Here is a 19,683-nt window from a genome sequence, read left to right as displayed (position 1 = left end):
AATGATGCAAAGGATGGAGCTAAGGTGGAGGCTGAAGAGGGGGTCATGGTGGGTGGTAAGGCGGTAGAGGGTTTGGTGGATCAGGGGCCTCTGACACCATGCACATCACCTGATCACTCCCTCGCTGCTCCTTTGGCACTGTATACGGCATTCTCTTTGTTATGCTCCTCTCGACGTCGCTGGGACATGCATTCGGGCCTTCTCCATTTGCAGTGCTCCAACACCCTCGACATCCACTGATGTGGTGGCGGAGGCAGCACCGATACCGTGTAAGAGGCACCGTAGGGACACACATCTGAGTCTTCTCCATTTGCAATGCTCCAACACCCTTAGCATCCATCAGTGTGGTGGTGGAGGTAGCGTTGACAAGCATGAAACGGCACCACAGCGGTGGGGCTGGCATGCTTGAAGTAGCTGCGGTGGCGCGGGGCTTGGGGTAGTTTCTTCTTCCTCTATCCCATGAAGAAGAGAGGAAGAAGAAGGAAGAAAGAAAAAGAAAAAGAAGAAAAAAAAAAGAAAAGAGATCCTTGATTATTTTTAAAAATAGGATAACAATAAAGATCTTTGATTATTGTAGATTCTACTGTTGAGACTTTTTAGTTTTTTTTTTTTAAAGTTTTTTTTTTTGACTCATCGATAAGGAACTCAAGAGCAATGATTGAGATTTGAAAGATAGTTATGCTACATAGTAACAATTATGATTAATTACAATCATTTTTTGGATAGTATTAATTAATTATAAACTTTTAATTATTTTAATATTCAAAGAATTGACACTGATCATCTGACACTCTGCAGATTAGAGACACTAATCTCAAGGGGAGGATCGAAGAAGTAAAAGAAGAGATGGAAAAAAAAAATTTAAAGTTTAGATTTTTAAACTTTAAATTTTTTTAAAGTTTAGATCTTCAAAAATTTTAATATCTAAAAAAAGAAAGATTTTTTTATATTTTTAATATTTAAATCTCTCACAAGCCATCAGTTCGAGGCACACTCACCAACTGATTTTGATCGATATCTCATTAGGCTACCATCTATCACTACATTGCTATATTTTCGCTCCAATCTGAGCTCGAAGATGCTATTGTTATTAGTGGCAGTAATGGTCGACGGATAATATTGTCGACTTACTATTGAGAGAGCTGGGGGTTGTGCGAGGAAAGAATCAAGAAGAAAGAGAAAAAGAGATAGAAAAGTTTAAAAAATAATTAAAGATAAAAATATTAAGAAATAATGGGTTTTTGAAGGGGCTTTGCGAAATCAAAGTCGTCAATTTTATAAGATTTATTTGATAACTTATAATCTATACTATGCACAAAATATAATTTCACAAGATCTCCATCTATCACCATATTGCTATATTTTTTCTCCAACTCGAGCTGGAAAATGCTGCTGCCAATAGTGATAGTGGTGGTCGACAGACAAATTGTCACTTTATTATTAGGAGAGTTGGAGGGTGTGCTGAGGAGGAGGAGAAGATAGAGAGATGAAAAAAGTTTAAAAAATAATTAAAAATAAAAATAGTAAGAAATGATGGGTTTATGAAGGGACTTTGTGGAATCAAGATCATTGATTGTAATAAAATTTATCTGATAACTTATAATTCATATTATGCATAAAATACAATCTATTTATTATTTTAATTATTTTTTAAATATATATAGAATAGATATAATAGGATAGATAAATAAAATAAAATATTTAAAAAAAATAACATTCTGTGTATCGCACGGGATTATAAACTACTAGTATTTTTATTACTAACGTACTAGAGGGAATGTCTATTTTATTATATAATTTTTTAATATTATTTTTTGTTTAATAAAAATTTTAAAATATTTTTTATTTATTATTTTTTTAAAATATTGGGATCAAAATCCATGGCAATAAGAATTACTTCTACGGTGGACATCGGTTTATACACTGCATCGGTGTGGAAACAGGCAGCCGACTCCGTCATCAGTGCGGTCTACATAGAAGCGGGGCGGGGAGGAAAAAGAAGAACAACAACAGCATTACCAAGCACTGGTATTTATGCTCGTTAAACCCTATCATAAACCCTGAACAGGAGACGAAGAAATGGCGAGATCCGGTGATCTCCACTTCCACCGATTCCCCCAGTCCAAATCCGTCGACGCCGTCCGGTGGCTCTCCCCCCTCTCCGCCTTCGACCGCTTCGTCGCCGCCGCCGTCCACGACACGGACGCTGCCTCCTCTTCCCTCGAGATCCACTCCCTCACCGTCGACGCCGCAGACCCTAACAGTCCCCTCTTCGACCTCCGCTCCTCCTGGTCCTCCCCCTCCCGTATCTCCTCCCTCCGCTCCTCCCAGACCCCTCACAAGCACCTCGTCGCTGCCGCCTCCACCCTCGCCGGCTCCCTCCACCTCCTCTTCGTCGACCCCGTCGACGGGTCCATCGACTCCGAGCTCTCCATTGCCGACGACCGCTCGCTGCACGCCGGCCCCATTTCGGCCGTCGACCTCCAGGCTGGCGGGCAGGCGTGCGTGAGCGTGGGGGAGGACGGGAGGGTGAACCTGGTCACCGTTGGCGAGTCGAGGCTGGACCACCAGAGGGTCCACGACAGCCGGGGTTTGGTCTCCTACATGGCCGCCAGATGGGCGTCGCCGGCGGAATTTGCGACGGGAGGGTTAGGGTTTGGGGTCCAATGGTGGGATCAGAGGAAGCCTGGAGGATTGGTCTCTCAGTTCAAGGGAAACTGGTTAGTCGAAGTTGTTTGATGTTAAAAATTCTGCTTTTTAGACTGTTTGAAGTCTTGAAATGCTACGAGGATGATTCTATCTCATGTAGGTTTTGTTACTGTGCTTTAAAATTCGTCCTTTTGTGACAATTTTTTACCTTGTTATCCTGTAGAGGATGCCAAGAGTTTCTCTAGCTGGTGAAAACTGGAGAGTACATATTCAAATTTTGCAATTAAACTTGATTCTTGTCTATCAGTCAGTTGACTTATCAAATGCTTCAGACTCACAAGAATAAATTGTACCAAAATGGACTTGTTTCATTGCTTGGAGTCACCAATCATTTTGTTTTCGAAATTGGTGAAATGGAACATATACATACAAATCTGGTTTCACCCTCTTATCATTAGTAGTGTTATCTATAAGAATTCTTGAAAGATTATATATAATGGTTGTGCCCAACTTGATAAAATCTTATTATAATTTAATGGATCCACAAGCGTAGGCCCTAAATTGCATGAAGTTTTAGATAACCTGAGCTTGCATTCTGTATCACATCAATGTTAGCCAGTTTAATGGATCAAAAAATTATCCACTTGATTTTGAGAACTTCTTCCATCTAGTTCTGGGCCAAATTTCTTGTCAAGGCAGTTTGAAGGCCTCCTAAGAAACTTGGATGGCTGGAATAGTCACAAGGAAAAACTACCATGTCAACTTTGTTATTTAAGCTGAGATGATCAGAAGGCAAATTAGCAAAAGCATTGGCATTTCCTTAGGTTGTTTCTGGACAGGAGGAAGCATGGAAGTGTATTAGTTTGTTAGGCACACAACTTGTTTTAAGTTCAAACACCAAAGAGCCAATCGATTTGCATAGGCTTAACTGCACCATGTTTTCCTTATATCTTTATACTATCATGGTCTATAGATGTTTGACATTGAGGATTATCAAGTGCTTTTGATTCCTTACAGAACACTGTAATGGCAGAATTATTATTATATGACCTATTGATTGGTGGCATAGCGCAGCAAATTCTTTCGATCTATGCCAGTGCATCAAATGGTCTGTTGCTGTGTTCGGGTAGTGTGCATCTTGACGATACCCGTAACTTTTATGGGCATTAACACTTGCTTTGTGTAAGCAAGGCAACAGTTTCTTCTTTCCAAGTCATGGCTCTCTCTGGTGCCTTTTGTTGTCCTGCAATATCTTCTAATATTAAAAAATGAAATATGTCCTGGACCTGTCGCTCCATTGATAGGCCTTCTTATGCACTGGAACTTTCAAACAAACTGTATTCATATGTCTTTTTTTGAATTAACATTAAAGTATTTTATTTTACTGTCCTTCATGAGATGTGTTGAAGAAACTATAACTGAACATTTGACTATGAGGATCTCGTGCTTCTTATCCTTCCGCAACACAGAATGTTCGGCCATGCTCTGTTATGTATATTAATTCTTTTAAACTTGCTGATGCTGCAGGGCACGAGGAAGTTTGACTGGCATTGTGCATTCCATTGATATTCATCCTTCTCGAAAGCATATATGTGTGGTAACAAGGCTTCTTATTCAGTCTTTAGAAGCAGTTTTTTTAAATTTAATGTCAGATGTCAGATACAAGAATATGTTCTATTTTACCTGTCACATCAATATGCATATCCAGAATAGAATTTTTGACATCCTGTAGAGTACATTTTTTGTGTTGGACAGGGACATTAATACATATAAAGGTCACCATAAGTAGAAAAAATTATATAAAGATTTCTAATCCTTCTTTCTTTGGTAGCTTTATGCTTAAAACCACTGACTTAGGTAGTTTTAATGGTGCACAGTGATGATAATCATATGCCTCATCAAAGCCTTGAAATATGAAATGCAGTGCACAATTATCACTTTCAATGCAGAAGGCTCTAGGACTACATTTACCATTTAATTTTAAATTTAAGTGAGCGGGACAAACCTATGGATTTGGAGGCTTAACTTCTTGAACCTGTAAATGGTTTACTTGTGTACAACTTACAAACTTTAGAAGCATTAGATTAGTGATGCGGGACAATCCTAAAAAGAAAATCAATCCTAATAATCAAGCTCTCTTCTGTTCATCAATAACAAATCACGTCCGGCCAGGGGCTCATTATTCCCAGGACAGACAGTATAGTTGCCTATACTCTGCTCAGGAGGCGTGATTGATTGATACGAGACTAAAGCGAGATCAATCTAAATGATACAGACGAATGCCATTCGAGAGATCAGTAAACAATTAGCAATAGAAAATTTCATAAACAGATAGCAGAAATTAACCATGCTCACGAGTAAATGCAAAAAAAGAAATAAGAATGGAATGAGAGAAAATAAAACACTAAACCCGTGAGAAAATCCAAGAAGATGATAAGAATCCGGATCGTGGTAGTTAAGAAACTACTATGATTAGGGCTCTTAATCTTTTAACCAAACAGATCCATCGATAAAGAACTAGGTCTTTACCAACATTGGATTAAAAAAAAATTAAAGATCAACTGTTAAGGAACGAAGGTCCTTGACAGCATATGATCTGTAGAATAAGAAATCACTCCTTCTCTCAGCACGACAGATGAAAATTCTGGAGGAGACAGATCTTCTCTTGACGGAATAGGCTTGCGTGGGTAGATGGTGGAGTCGATCAAAGTCGTAGGAACACTGAATCTTAAGTAGAAGGAATAGGATAGAAAGTGGGCCTCACACCCTCCCCTTGCGGGGCGATTTTGGGTCTCACACCCTCTTCCTCTCGGAGCGATTGACACAAGTATTTGTGGAGTTTGTAAAATCATTCATTGTTTTTTTTCATGAAAGATACAAGGATTTATATAGGACTCTAAGGGTCCTATTTGTTTAGGAATCTCTTATTTTTACAAGGAAGAAATCAACCCTCCACAAAAAAGTAAAGCATTATAATCTACCATAGGAAAGAAATCAGTCTTCAACAAAATAAGTAAGTAGCCAAGAACTCTTAAGGAATTCTAAGGAAGAAATGGAATTTCATGTGGGTGCTTGATGCTTGACACAACTTGGCATGAGCACGGCATATGCTGGCATGCATATTCTTCTCTTGGCATGTGGAGAGTGGTGGCTCCAAAGGTGACGTGGACAAATCCAAGTATGGCCCTATGGACCCAAAGCCAAATGCATTAAAATTTATTGACTGAAAATAAATAACTGAAGTAGAATCAATTTAATGAAGCTTCTTCGATCCAAATCGAACTTAAATTATGTTGCCGATTTTTGATGGCTCTGGTGTCCGCACCAATTCTCCCGAGGTGGGAAAAACTCGACCCTGTCGAGTGTGGGTCGATTTCGCTCTGGTGACGCTCAAGTAGATCGGGATCAATGCGTTGCAGCTCTTCTCGAGTGATCCAGGTATCTTCAGACTCCGATCGACCTCGCCATCTGACCAGATACCGCTGATAGCCTCGACTCCGGGTGGAAAGGATCTGCTCATCCAAAATTCTCTCAATCTGATCGTGTTTTGCTGACATTTTGGCTGGTGGACACTCAGGGATAGGTTCGCTCTCAAAAGTTGATTCAGGCTCAAATGGCTCACTAGGTATCCGAGTTGGTTTTTTATAGGCGACAAGATCTGTAATGTTAAAAGTAGAGCTAATTCCAAAATCAGAAGGTAGGTCCACAACATACGCATTTGATCCGATTTTCTTTATGATCTTAAATGGACCTGCTCCTCGGGCATGTAACTTCTTCACGGTTCCGGGAGGAAACCGTTCAGGCCTCAATCGAACCATCACATAGTCTCCCTCTGCAAACTCTTGAACACGTCGATGAGAATCTGCATTCTGTTTATAAACTTTATTACTCATACTAATTTTTTTACTGATCTCTTTATGCAGACTCTTGACATGCTGTGCAAATGACTCTGCAGATTCGAAAATCCTAGCATGCATGGGTAGTGGGATGAGGTCTATTGGTTTTCTAGGTTGATATCCATGAACTACTTCAAAAGGACTCATGCCAATGGACCTATTAACAGAGCTATTATATGCAAATTCGGCTCGGGGCAGCAAAAGATCCCAGTTACCCATATGTTCCCCAATCAAGCAACGCAAAAGATTTTCAAGACTCCTATTAACCACTTCGGTCTGACCGTCTGTTTGCGGATGATAGGCAGAAGAAAACTTTAGTTTTGTGCCTAAAAGATGCCATAGGGTTTTCCAAAAGTAGCTCATAAATCTAACATCCCTATCAGAAACAATGGTTTTAGGCAATCCATGTAGTCTAACAATCTCATCAAAGTATATCCTTGCAACTTTCGACGCATCAGACGTTTGGCAACAGGGCAAGAAATGGGCCATTTTTGAAAATCTATCTACAACCACTAGAATGGAATCATGCTTCCTGGCTGTCCTAGGTAATCCCAAAACAAAATCCATACTAACATCTTGCCAAGGACAGTCTGGTATAGGTAAGGGTGTATATAAGCCGGTGTTTTGTTTTCTCTGCTTGGCCACGGCACATGTTCTACATTGGGCAACAATTCGGGCGACATCTCTTTTCAAGCTTGGCCAAAAGAACTGGGCTTCTACCAACTCTATAGTTTTATTCCTACCAAAGTGTCCAGCTAATCCTCCAGCATGTAATTCCCAAACTAAAAAATCTCTCAAAGATGTACGGGGGATACACAGCCTAGTTTCTCTAAATAGGTAACCATCCTGAAGGGTATATTCACTACGTTCTCTAGATGGCCCCTTACGTAAAACGGTAAGTATGTCACCAAAATCTGGACACTCATAATTTTCTTTAATCTTATCAAAACCAACAACTTCTATACTAACGGTGGACAGCAAAGTATGACGACGACTCAGGGCATCAGCAGCACGATTCTCTACACCTGCACGGTGTTTCAAAACAAAAGTATAGGCTTGCAAAAACTCGACCCACCTACCGTGTCTATGATTCAATTTCTTTTGAGAATTCAGGAATCTAAGGGCCTCATGGTCAGAGTACAAAACAAATTCTTGCGGTAACAGGTAATGCCTCCAATATCTTAAAGCTTGAATTACCGCATAAAACTCCTTATCATAGGTAGAATACTTGAGTTTAGAATCGTTAAGTTTCTCGCTAAAGTATGCTACCGGATGACCTTCTTGACTAAGGACACCACCAATCCCAACTCCTGACGCATCGCACGCTACTTCAAAAACCTTAGAAAAATCAGGGAGACGTAAGATTGGGGCATGAGTCATCTTGTCCTTAATGTCTAGAAAGGCTCTATTGGCTGTTCTAGTCCATTCAAAATTTTTCTTTTTAATGCAGTCAGTGATGGGAGCGACTATGGTGCTAAACTCTTTTATGAACCTACGATAAAAAGTTGCTAATCCATGAAAACTCCGCACGTCATGCACACTCTTGGGCACCGGCCACTCAACTATTGCTCTAATCTTTTCAGGATCAGCAGATACACCATTGGGGGTAACAACAAAACCTAAAAAGATGATATGGTCTGTCATAAAAGCGCACTTCTTAGGATTAGCATACAAGCTTTCTGTTTTAAGAACTTGACACACTCTTTGGAGGTGATCTAAATGGTCTTCCCTAGTTCGACTATAGATCAAAATGTCATCAAAATATACGACTACAAATACTCCTATAAATGGTCGTAGTACTTGGGTCATCAACCTCATGAAGGTACTAGGGGCATTAGATAATCCAAATGGCATCACCATCCACTCATATAAACCATTTTTTGTCTTGAAAGCAGTTTTTCACTCATCTCCCGGTCTAATCCTTACTTGATGGTAACCACTCTTAAGATCGATCTTAGAAAAGATAGTGGATCCGGCCATCATATCTAACATGTCATCTAACCTAGGGATGGGAAAGCGGTACTTAATGGTGATCTTATTAATGGCACGGCTATCTATGCACATCCTCCATGTACCATCCTTCTTTGGAGTCAGTAGTGCAGGAACCGCGCAATGACTCAAACTCTCCCTCACAAATCTTTTTTTTATCAGCTCTCCAACTTGTCTTTGTAGCTCAGCATGCTCATTAGGGTTCAACCTATAGTGGGGCAAGTTGGGTAGGGTAGATCCAGGAACTAAATCAATGGCATGTTGAATGTTTCTCATAGGCGGTAAGTAATCTGGAAGATCCTCAGGAAAGACATCATGAAACTCAGCAAGAAGGCTAGCTACTTCCTTAGGATAATCCACCTTAGAATCCTCACGAACTTCTCTAGCAACAAGCATCCAAACTGGTGATCCTTCACTCATGATCGTCTCTAATTCTTTAGCGCCTATCAGATTGAGGCTTTTCTTTTTAAGATTTTCTTTTGGTCCATCGCCTATCTTTCTATTAGTAGCCTTAGGTGGGGAAGGATTAATCGTGATCTTCTTACCCTGATGAGTAAAGCTGCAGGAGTTGGTACGGCCATAAATCGTAACATCATTGTCGAATAGCCAAGGCCGACCTAATATGATACTTCCGACTTCCATGGGTAAGACATCGCACCACACATGATCCTGATAGGAATGAAGCTGGATGGGCACACGACATCTAAATTTGATGGGAATAGAGGAGGAATCAATCCAAGACACACGGTATGGACTAGGATGATCTACAGGAGTTAATCCTAATCGCTTAACCGTGTCAGTGGAGATGGCGTTGATACAGCTACCGCTATCAATGATCACCTTACAAATTTTATCGCCAAATTTTATGAAGGTATGGAAAATAGAGGTCCTACGCCAGTCTTCACTCTCCTTAGTTTGGGCTAGGACATACCTAACGACTCCAAGCCTAAGGTCTGACTCAGGTGTGGCATAACCTAGGATGTCCTCAGTACTCTCAAATTGCTCGGCTAAATCTGGATCAGCTTCATAAACTTCCTCCTCAATATTTTCTAGAGTTTCTCCTTCTAATTCTTTTACGAATAATGATCGGTTGGGGCATTGTGCAGCAAAGTGACCGTAACCATGGCACTTGAAGCAATGAGATCGAGAACTACTTCCTTTTGATAACTCTCCTATAGCTCCTTTTCCTTTATCTTCTTTTCTCCCAATAGGATTTGTAAGTGGAGATCTGTTACTAGGAGTTTGATTAATATTAGGTCTCGATCCAGAAGGGGTTACTCGGTTGGGTTCAGGACGACGGAGAGTCGAATATCTAGAAAATCTTTCAAAATCTAAGGCAAGTTGATAAGCTTGTTCCAACGTGGTTACCTCTCGCAGAAAGAGCTCACGCTGAATATCCTCTCGTAATCCAGCTCTAAATCGAGATAAGGTAACAACTCTATCTTCGGCTACTCCACATCTCATGAGGTATTCATCAAATCTCGTGATATACTCGGTGACTGATCTATTCCCTTGAGTAAGCCTCTGCCATTGATCTAAAAGTCTTTGTTGGTAAGAGGTGGGGAGGTACTTCTCTTTGAGTTTTTCTTTCATCTCATCCCAGGTTTCTATCGGATCTTGTCTTCTCTGATTGAGAAGACGCTCTACACTTTCCCAATAAAGTCGGGCTTGCCTCATCAATTTCATCCTAGCAAATCTAACTCTCCTTGCTTCAGACATTTCATACCATCCAAAATAGTGGTCCATACCTGATTCCCAATCTAGGTACTCTCTCGGATCTAGACAACCATCAAAACTTGGGGTTTCGACTTTCACATTCCTAAGAATATGCTCATCTTGATCGAACTGGTTATGGTGCGGACGTGCCCCTATAGGTCGATCAAGTTCTAGATTCCTACCTCTTTGTCCTATAGGTAGTCGGAGAGACTCAGGTTCAGGTTGTTTCTGCCTAGCTTCTTCTAATACCACTATTCTCTCATCCATGGCTTTTATAAAATTTTTCATGTCATCAAACTTTTCAGTCAGAGCATTAATGATGGCTGCTATATTGGGATCCATATTGGTGTTGGGTGGGGAAGTAGGATGTTGGTATCAGGTACCTGATCTAGTGGTCATGCAACTCTAAGATGCAGAAATAAGGTGCAATAAAATTAAAATGCTTGAAAGTAAAGTACGAAATTTAGAATGCGAAAATTTAACTTGCGAAAATTTAAATTGCTGAATTTAAACTAAAGCCCTAATCAACCTACTCTGATACCAAATTGATGCGGGACAATCCTAAAAAGAAAATCAATCCTAATAATCAAGCTCTCTTCTGTTCATCAACAACAAATCACGTCCGGCCAGGGGCTCATTATTCCCAGGACAGACAGTATAGTTGCCTATACTCTGCTCAGGAGGCGTGATTGATTGATACGAGACTAAAGCGAGATCAATCTAAATGATACAGACGAATGCCATTCGAGAGATCAGTAAACAATTAGCAATAGAAAATTTCATAAACAGATAGCAGAAATTAAACATGCTCACGAGTAAATGCAAAAAAAGAAATAAGAATGGAATGAGAGAAAATAAAACATTAAACCCGTGAGAAAATCCAAGAAGATGATAAGAATCCGGATCGTGGTAGTTAAGAAACTACTATGATTAGGGCTCTTAATCTTTTAACCAAACAGATCCATCGATAAAGAACTAGGTCTTTACCAACATTGGATTAAAAAAAAATCAAAGATCAACTGTTAAGGAACGAAGGTCCTTGACAGCATATGATCTGTAGAATAAGAAATCACTCCTTCTCTCAGCACGACAGATGAAAATTCTGGAGGAGACAGATCTTCTCTTGACGGAATAGGCTTGCGTGGGTAGATGGTGGAGTCGATCAAAGTCGTAGGAACACTGAATCTTAAGTAGAAGGAATAGGATAGAAAGTGGGCCTCACACCCTCCCCTTGTGGGGCGATTTTGGGTCTCACACCCTCTTCCTCTCGGAGCGATTGACACAAGTATTTGTGGAGTTTGTAAAATCATTCATTGTTTTTTTTCATGAAAGATACAAGGATTTATATAGGACTCTAAGGGTCCTATTTGTTTAGGAATCTCTTATTTTTACAAGGAAGAAATCAACCCTCCACAAAAAAGTAAAGCATTATAATCTACCATAGGAAAGAAATCAGCCTTCAACAAAATAAGTAAGTAGCCAAGAACTCTTAAGGAATTCTAAGGAAGAAATGGAATTTCATGTGGGTGCTTGATGCTTGACACAACTTGGCATGAGCACGGCATATGCTGGCATGCATATTCTTCTCTTGACATGTGGAGAGTGGTGGCTCCAAAGGTGACGTGGACAAATCCAAGTATGGCCCTATGGACCCAAAGCCAAATGCATTAAAATTTATTGACTGAAAATAAATAACTGAAGTAGAATCAATTTAATGAGGCTTCTTCGATCCAAATCGAACTTAAATTATGTTGCCGATTTTTGATGGCTCTGGTGTCCGCACCAATTAGCTAATATCAAGTATGGCACCAACAAAGGGGTTCCCCACCCACTCTGCTGCCCACATGGTTTCTTTCATTTAATGCGCTTATTGTTACTGCATATTCTTTTGCTAATGACTGGCTGAGGTTTTAAATATCGGTGGGATGGTGGGGCATCCCACCATCTTGAGTGTGGGGACGGGACAAGTTGGGAAACGAACATCCACCATCTCAAGGTGTCAGTATGTGGAATGTCCCATTTCATGGAAAAGGCGGGACAACCTCATCCCACAATATTTAAAATTATTTGAAATAATGTTTTTCTTAGACATTCTAATCTCTTCAGAGATATACCTTCTGTTTGGTCTTTGTTGTTTAGTTCCATTCAGTTTACCATTCGAAATCTTGTTTCAGATGGTTAATTATATATCATGATTACTGGTTCCTTTGAATCCTTGAAGGTTGGTGGCTCCTCTGGTACAGTATTTGCTTGGGACCTTCGCTTGCAGCAGCAGCCGATTCTGCTCTCAGGAGTTAGTCTAAATGAAACAACCCAACCCATCTCTGAGAGTGACGTTTGGGAGGTCCAGTATGATAGCTACACTCATAGCTCAAACATCAACTCAGCTCCTTCCACAAGAATATTACCTATTATGATGTGTTCGGAAGATGGGATCCTCGCAGTCCTTGAACAAGGTTTCCTACATCTAAATATCTGATGATGCACACTACCATTTTTGATAATCATGAAACAGAAAACATTATTGAATTCCGAGAATAGCTGGTTATTTTGGGAATTGCTGGTGATTGCATTTTATTATTAAACAAAATTGTCATAGAATGTGCTTGACTTGCTGAAAGGATCTGAGTTTATTTCTCTGTCCAATGTGTATTTCAACTTGATATTTCATTATTTTTGTATACTGTATGGCACTTCAAGTCACTTGTTTACATAGAGGATGGTTTACTATGATAAGCTATGAGCTACTTAATGCATTTCTCATAAATTACACAGTGAGACTATAGGAGACACTCCCTGAGTCATGTCCCTGCTGGGTAACTATTTCCGGTCGTTAAGTTAATTTTCTCATAGCTATTCATGACATTTCTGTACATGTCATAATATGTTTGTCAATCAACAAATCAAATTGGAAATTACAGTGGTTAATAATCACTAGTGGTTCTGTAGTGGAACTGTATATTCCTTACATGCATATAATTCAGTTCCTACCTGACGCAATCAATAGATGTGGAAGTCTTTTGGGCAAGTCTGTTGCAAAACTCACTTTTCTGTGCCACCACACACTCTCTCTCTAGTAGATCATCACCAATTAAATTGAAATTTATTAGTAAGTTTTCTTGATACAGGCATTCTTTAAGTCTTTTGAAGTTATTACATATTGTAATATGTAATTTAGGATGTATTTGGGAAGGAGGCCTGGATTGTCTCTGGTGGTTAGAGAGGCTCTTCAACCTCTCCAAAATAGGTGCTTTCAGATGTATGATTTTAGAGCAGTTTAGGATGGATTTATGATAAGACTGTTTTCATGAAAGTTTTACTGATATTGAGCAATTTTATGGGGTGGTGAGGTGGTTTGGTGCTCTTATCTTAGAGGGCACATTTGTAATGAGTAGTCTAAGTTGTTTAGTTCTTGTTGGTGCTCCACAGTGCTGCCATCTTAATCCTTAAGAAGCTGAAATGAGATAATGAAGTGCTTAGACAAACTTACCTGGTGATGTCCTAATCTTCTCTTATTAAAACTTGTCGTTCTGACATCGACATTTGGCATGTAAGTGATTACTTCCTCTGGACTGCTTGGTGTCTCCAGACTTATTCTTCATATTCTTGCATCATACCAGCTTCAAGAAGGGAGAAAAGGTGTGATGCAGATCATAGGGCTGAGCAAATAACCGAAATCCGAAGAAACCCACCTAATTTGACTCGTATGAAACCAAACCTGTGTGAAATCGAACTTGAATCGGATTGTGATTCATAAAAAATTTGGTTAATTACGGTCGGATTCGGTTTCTGCATTTTTAACCTGTATGAAACCGAACCCAACCGGCCGATATAGTATTTTCAATATTTAGGCTATTTGGAGAATTGGAAATTGACAATTATGACATGTTATATACTAACTTATGGATGTTATGAAATTATTATATCCTAGTTTCTATATGAATTAAATGGTGTATTAGTTTTTGATATTTAAAATCAACATTGGATCAACATTGAAGTCCAAACCAATACAACTCATCCGAAACCGCTACAAACCGTTAACTTCGGTTTCAAACAGTTTATATATGATAAACGGTCAGCAGCGGGTTGGATTTTCTTCAATCCAATTGGATTCGATCGGATCAAATTTTTCTCTCAACCCGACCGTGCTCAGCCCTAGCAGATCATAAGAGATTTAAACACCTACTTTTGCCCATTTTTTTAGGAGATTTGGGAGTATGTTTGATATTCCTTCATCACCTGTTTGTCTAATCTCTATTTTCTGTGCTTTGCATTTGCAAGATTCTTTGGTCTGTTGTGGCCATCATTACCTTGAAGCTCTGTTATCTTGTTGCTTCATTTTCTCTCTTTTGTTGTGTTTTTTATTATCTATCAAAAATCATTATTTCCTTGTAATGTGTAAATTTAGCTGAGCTATTTCTCATTCCACAGGTGAGGAACCCATCGAACTGCTAGCAGAGAACTGTGCTATCAATGCCTTTGACATAGATCCTCAGAATCCATCTGTAAGTCAGAAAAAAATGGAGAAATTATTTGTGATATCTTAAAATCAACTGTATTTTTTTTTGGGGGAAAACTTATTTATATACTTAATATATTGCATGATATTTGTATGATGAATTATTTTTACAGGATGTGATTTGTGGTCTGGAGTGGGAAAGCATAGGAATCTTAACAAGATCAAGAGAGACCATGGTTAGATACTGAAAATTGATGGCTTAGAAGTAAAATTGTATCCTCTGTGTCATCATGGCGTGGGGACTGCTTCAACAGGATCAGCAAATTTCCTCCAGACCTTCTCTTTCCCATTTCATCTCGAACCGTGTTATCCCAACGATGGAATTTCTTTGCTGCAGCTTTTATCACCTAATGTCCTTATTTTGTTGTTTCTGAGGTAAGACTACCCAGATGTACTAAAACATTTGTATCTGAGGCTTCCAAGATGGACAAGGAATCAGTCATTATAATTTTCGGAAAAATGTTGTGTCATCCTAAGGCATTCTAAAGAAACTGTATCTAGTTCCTTCTTGGAAATTTTATGAAGCTATGAAAAGCTTGTGACCGTGGCAGTTCTACATTTTCCTGGAAAATTCTGCTGCGCAGGCAGATAAAACCTGCAGCAGTGCAGAGTTTCCATTGATGGAACGTTGCTGGGGGCATTTTCAGCTAGACTTGTTAACCAGGTTTTGCAATCTGTCGTTTTCCATTTTATTCTAGTAGACTTTGTGTTCGTTTTCAGGCATAGAATGGCCCTTCTCTCTTTTTTCTTGGTTAAGCTTCGTGAGATCATGGAATAGGAATGAAATTTATGACTGGTGCTTTTGTGGTTTCGTTGGTTTGGAGCTTCTTTGATAGAAGTTTCAAGAGAACTTCAAGGACATGTGAACAGCATCCCGCCCCTTAAGTTAAAATACCCATTGTGCTTTGCACGGCAATTCAATTGTGATCTCTAATAAGGCATGAAAGCCCTTGTAAAGATTAATGCTATCTTATGACCTATTTGAGTAACATTCAGTTTTATCTGTTTGTCCTCATTCTCTTCATGGAGTCACTTACCATGTATTTAGTATTTTGATTATAAATCTTTACTGCATTTACCGATAGTAACTGTTATGTATACGACACCAAAGCCCTGAGTGAAGATTAATGCTGCCCATCAACCATGATTGTTAAGAGCCATCCTTCATTATTTTCTTCAGAAAATGTTCTAGAGAAGTTTGTTAATCGAAAGGAAAAGTCCATTGAGCAACTGAGTTATAACCAGCAGAATGCAGTTTCAAAGCTAGCAAATTTTGGTCCGAGGGGTGTTATTTCCTGATTAAAATATACAGCAATCTTAACAAGTGCAAACTATTTATTGGCTAGCAAGCTGAATTGAAGTGAGATTATCTTGGTGAACAAATGTTAACCACAAACGGATTACAAATTTAAGACAGCTAATACGTGATCAAGAACTGGGTGCAGTATAATGCTACATGGTACTCCTTAATGGTTCTCTCTTAAGGGCTTTAACAGATGGGCTATCAAAAAGTGGATAGTGCCAAGTAAAAGTTAACCAGCTAAAAACGTTCAAGTTTTGATGGACAAATTCATTAACCTCTCTCCAAGTTACTCTCTCCAAACAATGATCTTAAACTAGCGAATCCATTAAGAATGCATTTTTTTTCCTTTTGCAATCCTTTGCATTCCTAATGCTTGGATCTAACAATAAATCAGAAATTTTATATGGTACTGGCATATGGGAACTTACCAGGCCTTGGCTACAATGGCGGTTAATTTCTCATTGGAACTCATCTGTCTAACCAGAAAATATAAAGAACTGCACAAGTTTAAAACTTGCCTCAGATTAGAAAGCCCATTCTTCCGGGCATTTTTAAACTGATTGCTCTGCGTTGTAATAAATCATGAGTATAAACCTTGAGCTGGTAGTTCCCCAAAGCATAGGAGTAAATTTGGAGGCAAGTTCAGATCAATGGATTTGCCTGAATTGTTTCTTAATAATCCACATGGATCTCTACACCAGTAAATTTTCCTGGCTTTGATAATTTTAAGCAACTAGAACATGTGATACAGAGTACAACCTAGAACATAATCTTCAAATATTAATTGAATCTATGGCCGAAAGAGCCAATAAAAAGTAGCCAAAACAAGAGCACCTTAGCCATGTTCAATGTGTACTCCTTCGCACCAGATGACAGTAATTTCCAAACCGGCGGCAACATTGTTGCTGGAGCCCGAACAACGACATGCACTTGTGGTGACAGCACCTTCGAGAAAGAAGAGAAAAATGGCGTCTTCTGTCTGCTTGCTGAGGTTATCTTCTTCCTTCCCTGGCCTTCTTCTCTCTCCTTCTCCCTTCTCTTCCAATCTCACCGTTTTCGCTGCCAAAGGCTACAAGATGAAGACCCACATGGTATAGCTTTCCCACTCACGATTCGTTCTGAGGAGAAGCCCTCTCTTGCTCCTTCAGTTGAAGGCGTCGGCGAAGCGTTTTCGGGGGACGGGAAGGGAATTATAGCGAGACAGAGGTACGGAAAACAGCATTTGCTGGCGAAGAACGCCGAGAGGCAGCCCCGTCTCCCCAAGATGGTGAGCTCCTTCTGCCCCATTCTTCTTTCGGGGCTTGCATTTGTTTTAGGGTGCGCTTCGCTCGCTATCTTAATCGGAATGGATTGTAAGCCAAATGAGTTGGAATGAAAATCAGAACGATTGTATTCTCTGACGGATCTGGTCCATGATTTAAATCGAAATAAAATTTAAATATTAGATAAAAGTTTGAATTGAATTTTAGTGAATAGGACGTTTCTATTTCTTTACGGAATTGGAATGAAATTTGCTCCAACCAAATAGCTGGAATAACTCACTTATTTTCATTTCAGAATCAGACTCCCTTTGACCAAACATGCCTTCTATGTTATTTTCTTTTTAATATATTAGACAGTCCCATTTAGTGCTATGTGTTCAAATTCCTTGCTATCTTGTAGATTGGTAGAGTTATTTGAATTGAAACATTGTAATTTAGGTTTTGGTGTAGCTTGTTCATAGCTATTGGATGATGAATTGCACAATGCATTTACACAGATAAAATTAATTACTTTCTTTCATTTCATTTTTTTCCTCATTTTTATTTGACCAAAGAGCATAAGGCAATGGGTTACACAATCAAGTAGTACTTAACATCGCCCATCATCCTGAATCAAGAATCATGACAAATCATGCGGGATCACAATGAACTAGACCAAACCATGTCCTACATATAATTCCATCAGTTGGGCAAAGTGCACCTCCAACTCATGACCTCTTCGAAAGAGGAGCAAGGTGTCAAACAATAGGCCAATCTTTTGGCTAAAGAAAAATAAGAAGTGGCTACCATATCGTAAAGGGTTGAACGGATGAGGATCTCAGTAGAAACAAAGTAGGCAACGACTGAGAAAGTGAGGAAGGACATCGAGGCCCTAGCTCGTTTTGCTGAGATAGGGCTGGAAATAAGCTAGGCCACATCTCTGCCCAAGCCCAGTCTGAAACTTTTTTTTGGGTTTCAGGCTGGGCTTAGGCCCAAAAATTTTAAAAAACTCAAGCTTGAGCCTGATCTGAGCTCGGGCCCGAGCCTAGCCCGAACCCAATCTGAGCCCAAGCCTGAATCTAATTTGGGCTAGCCCAATCAGATTTTTAGCTCTCTCTTCCCTCTCTTAAATCTTTAAAAAAAAAAAAAAATCCTAATCTCAGCAAATCCTCTCATGGCTCCTTCGTCTCTCTTTGCTCGCGGCTTCTCCGCACCCACCCCCACCCCTAACACCACCTATGGCTCCTTCGCCCGCCTGTGGCTCCTCTGCCTCCCTCTACTCGCGCTTCTCTGTCTGCAGTCCCTCTCCCCCTCGATACTTATGGCTCCTTCGTCCTCGGTCTCCTGATGCTTGTGGCTCCTTTGCCCTTAATCCCGCTCCCCCAGCCCCCTTGGTGTCTGTGCCTCCTCTGCCTCCCACTACTTGTGACTTCTCTACTGATGGTGCCTGCAACTTCTTTGCGCTACACACCCCCTCCCTCCTGGCTCACCATGCTGTAGCTTCTCCTCTATCGACGTTGATGGTGTAGATGACATCGGATGTGTGGATCTTGATGTTGAAGTAATGGTATCCTGGCTTTGCACTATCTCCAAATACTTGATCCTCATCTTGGGGTCGGTCAGAACAAATCTCAAAACATATGCATGGTGGATAGTGTGCAATTGGGAACTTATGAAATACAGGGGTAACGTCGCGTGTTATTCACCGTAGGATCTAGAGGTTAACATGGCATGTTATTCACCGTGGGATTAGGCACAATTAGATTTCTGACCGAGCTAGACTTCGGGCTCAGGTCCGGACTAGGTCAAAAATATACCCGAGCTTGACCTATAATTAGGTTTGAGTCCGGCTTATAATTAGATCTAAGATCGGTCTGAACTGTTTCAGATCTAATCTAAAGTTCGATCTGAAATTGAGTTAGCTCAAGCCCAATTCCAGCCCTAAGCTGATGGGAGGGCTGATGTCGTTGAGGCCCTGACTTCTACAATGGAGCAGACTGCAGAGGCTCGGGGGGTTGAAAAGAGAAGCCGACACCGTGATTGCTTAGCTCAAAAAGGAAGACAAGAAGAAAATAGCCCATCTCAGCGGCAAGATGGCGGAGGTTGAAGATGGAGCTTCTCAGGTCGAGGATAGAGTTATTGAGGCAAAGAACAGAACTGCCCAAATCGAGAAGCTGATTGTTTGGGCTAAGGAGAGGCATGGCAAACCGTCGTGGACTATAAAAGCTCCGACGAGTTCCGTGCTAAGGTATTGGAGACTGCTTCAGACTCCTTCAACAAATATTTTAACATCGGCTAGGAGATGGTTGGCAATCTACATTCTCAAATTGAGCTCAGCTCAATTATCATCCCTGGAGGTGTCGCTGTCGT

General features: G+C 40.1%; 1 protein-coding gene across 1 annotated transcript; it reads left to right on the top strand.

Annotated features, from left to right (window-relative positions):
• The first annotated feature begins 1,950 nt into the window (after nucleotides 1-1,950).
• On the top strand, nucleotides 1,951-15,312 carry LOC105034147 (nuclear pore complex protein NUP43). Its single transcript, XM_010909194.4, has 5 exons — nucleotides 1,951-2,720; nucleotides 4,177-4,246; nucleotides 12,472-12,706; nucleotides 14,682-14,755; nucleotides 14,883-15,312. Exons 1-5 carry the CDS (start codon nucleotides 2,080-2,082, stop codon nucleotides 14,955-14,957), a joined length of 1,095 nt encoding a protein of 364 aa, XP_010907496.1. The 5' UTR covers nucleotides 1,951-2,079; the 3' UTR covers nucleotides 14,958-15,312.
• Nucleotides 15,313-19,683: the final 4,371 nt, after the last annotated feature.

This window comes from Elaeis guineensis, chromosome 6 (genome assembly GCF_000442705.2).
Source record: "Elaeis guineensis isolate ETL-2024a chromosome 6, EG11, whole genome shotgun sequence".
NCBI lineage: Eukaryota > Viridiplantae > Streptophyta > Magnoliopsida > Arecales > Arecaceae > Elaeis > Elaeis guineensis.
The sequence above is the reverse complement of the archived record's forward strand: the minus strand, read 5'-3'. Positions and strand labels throughout refer to the sequence as shown.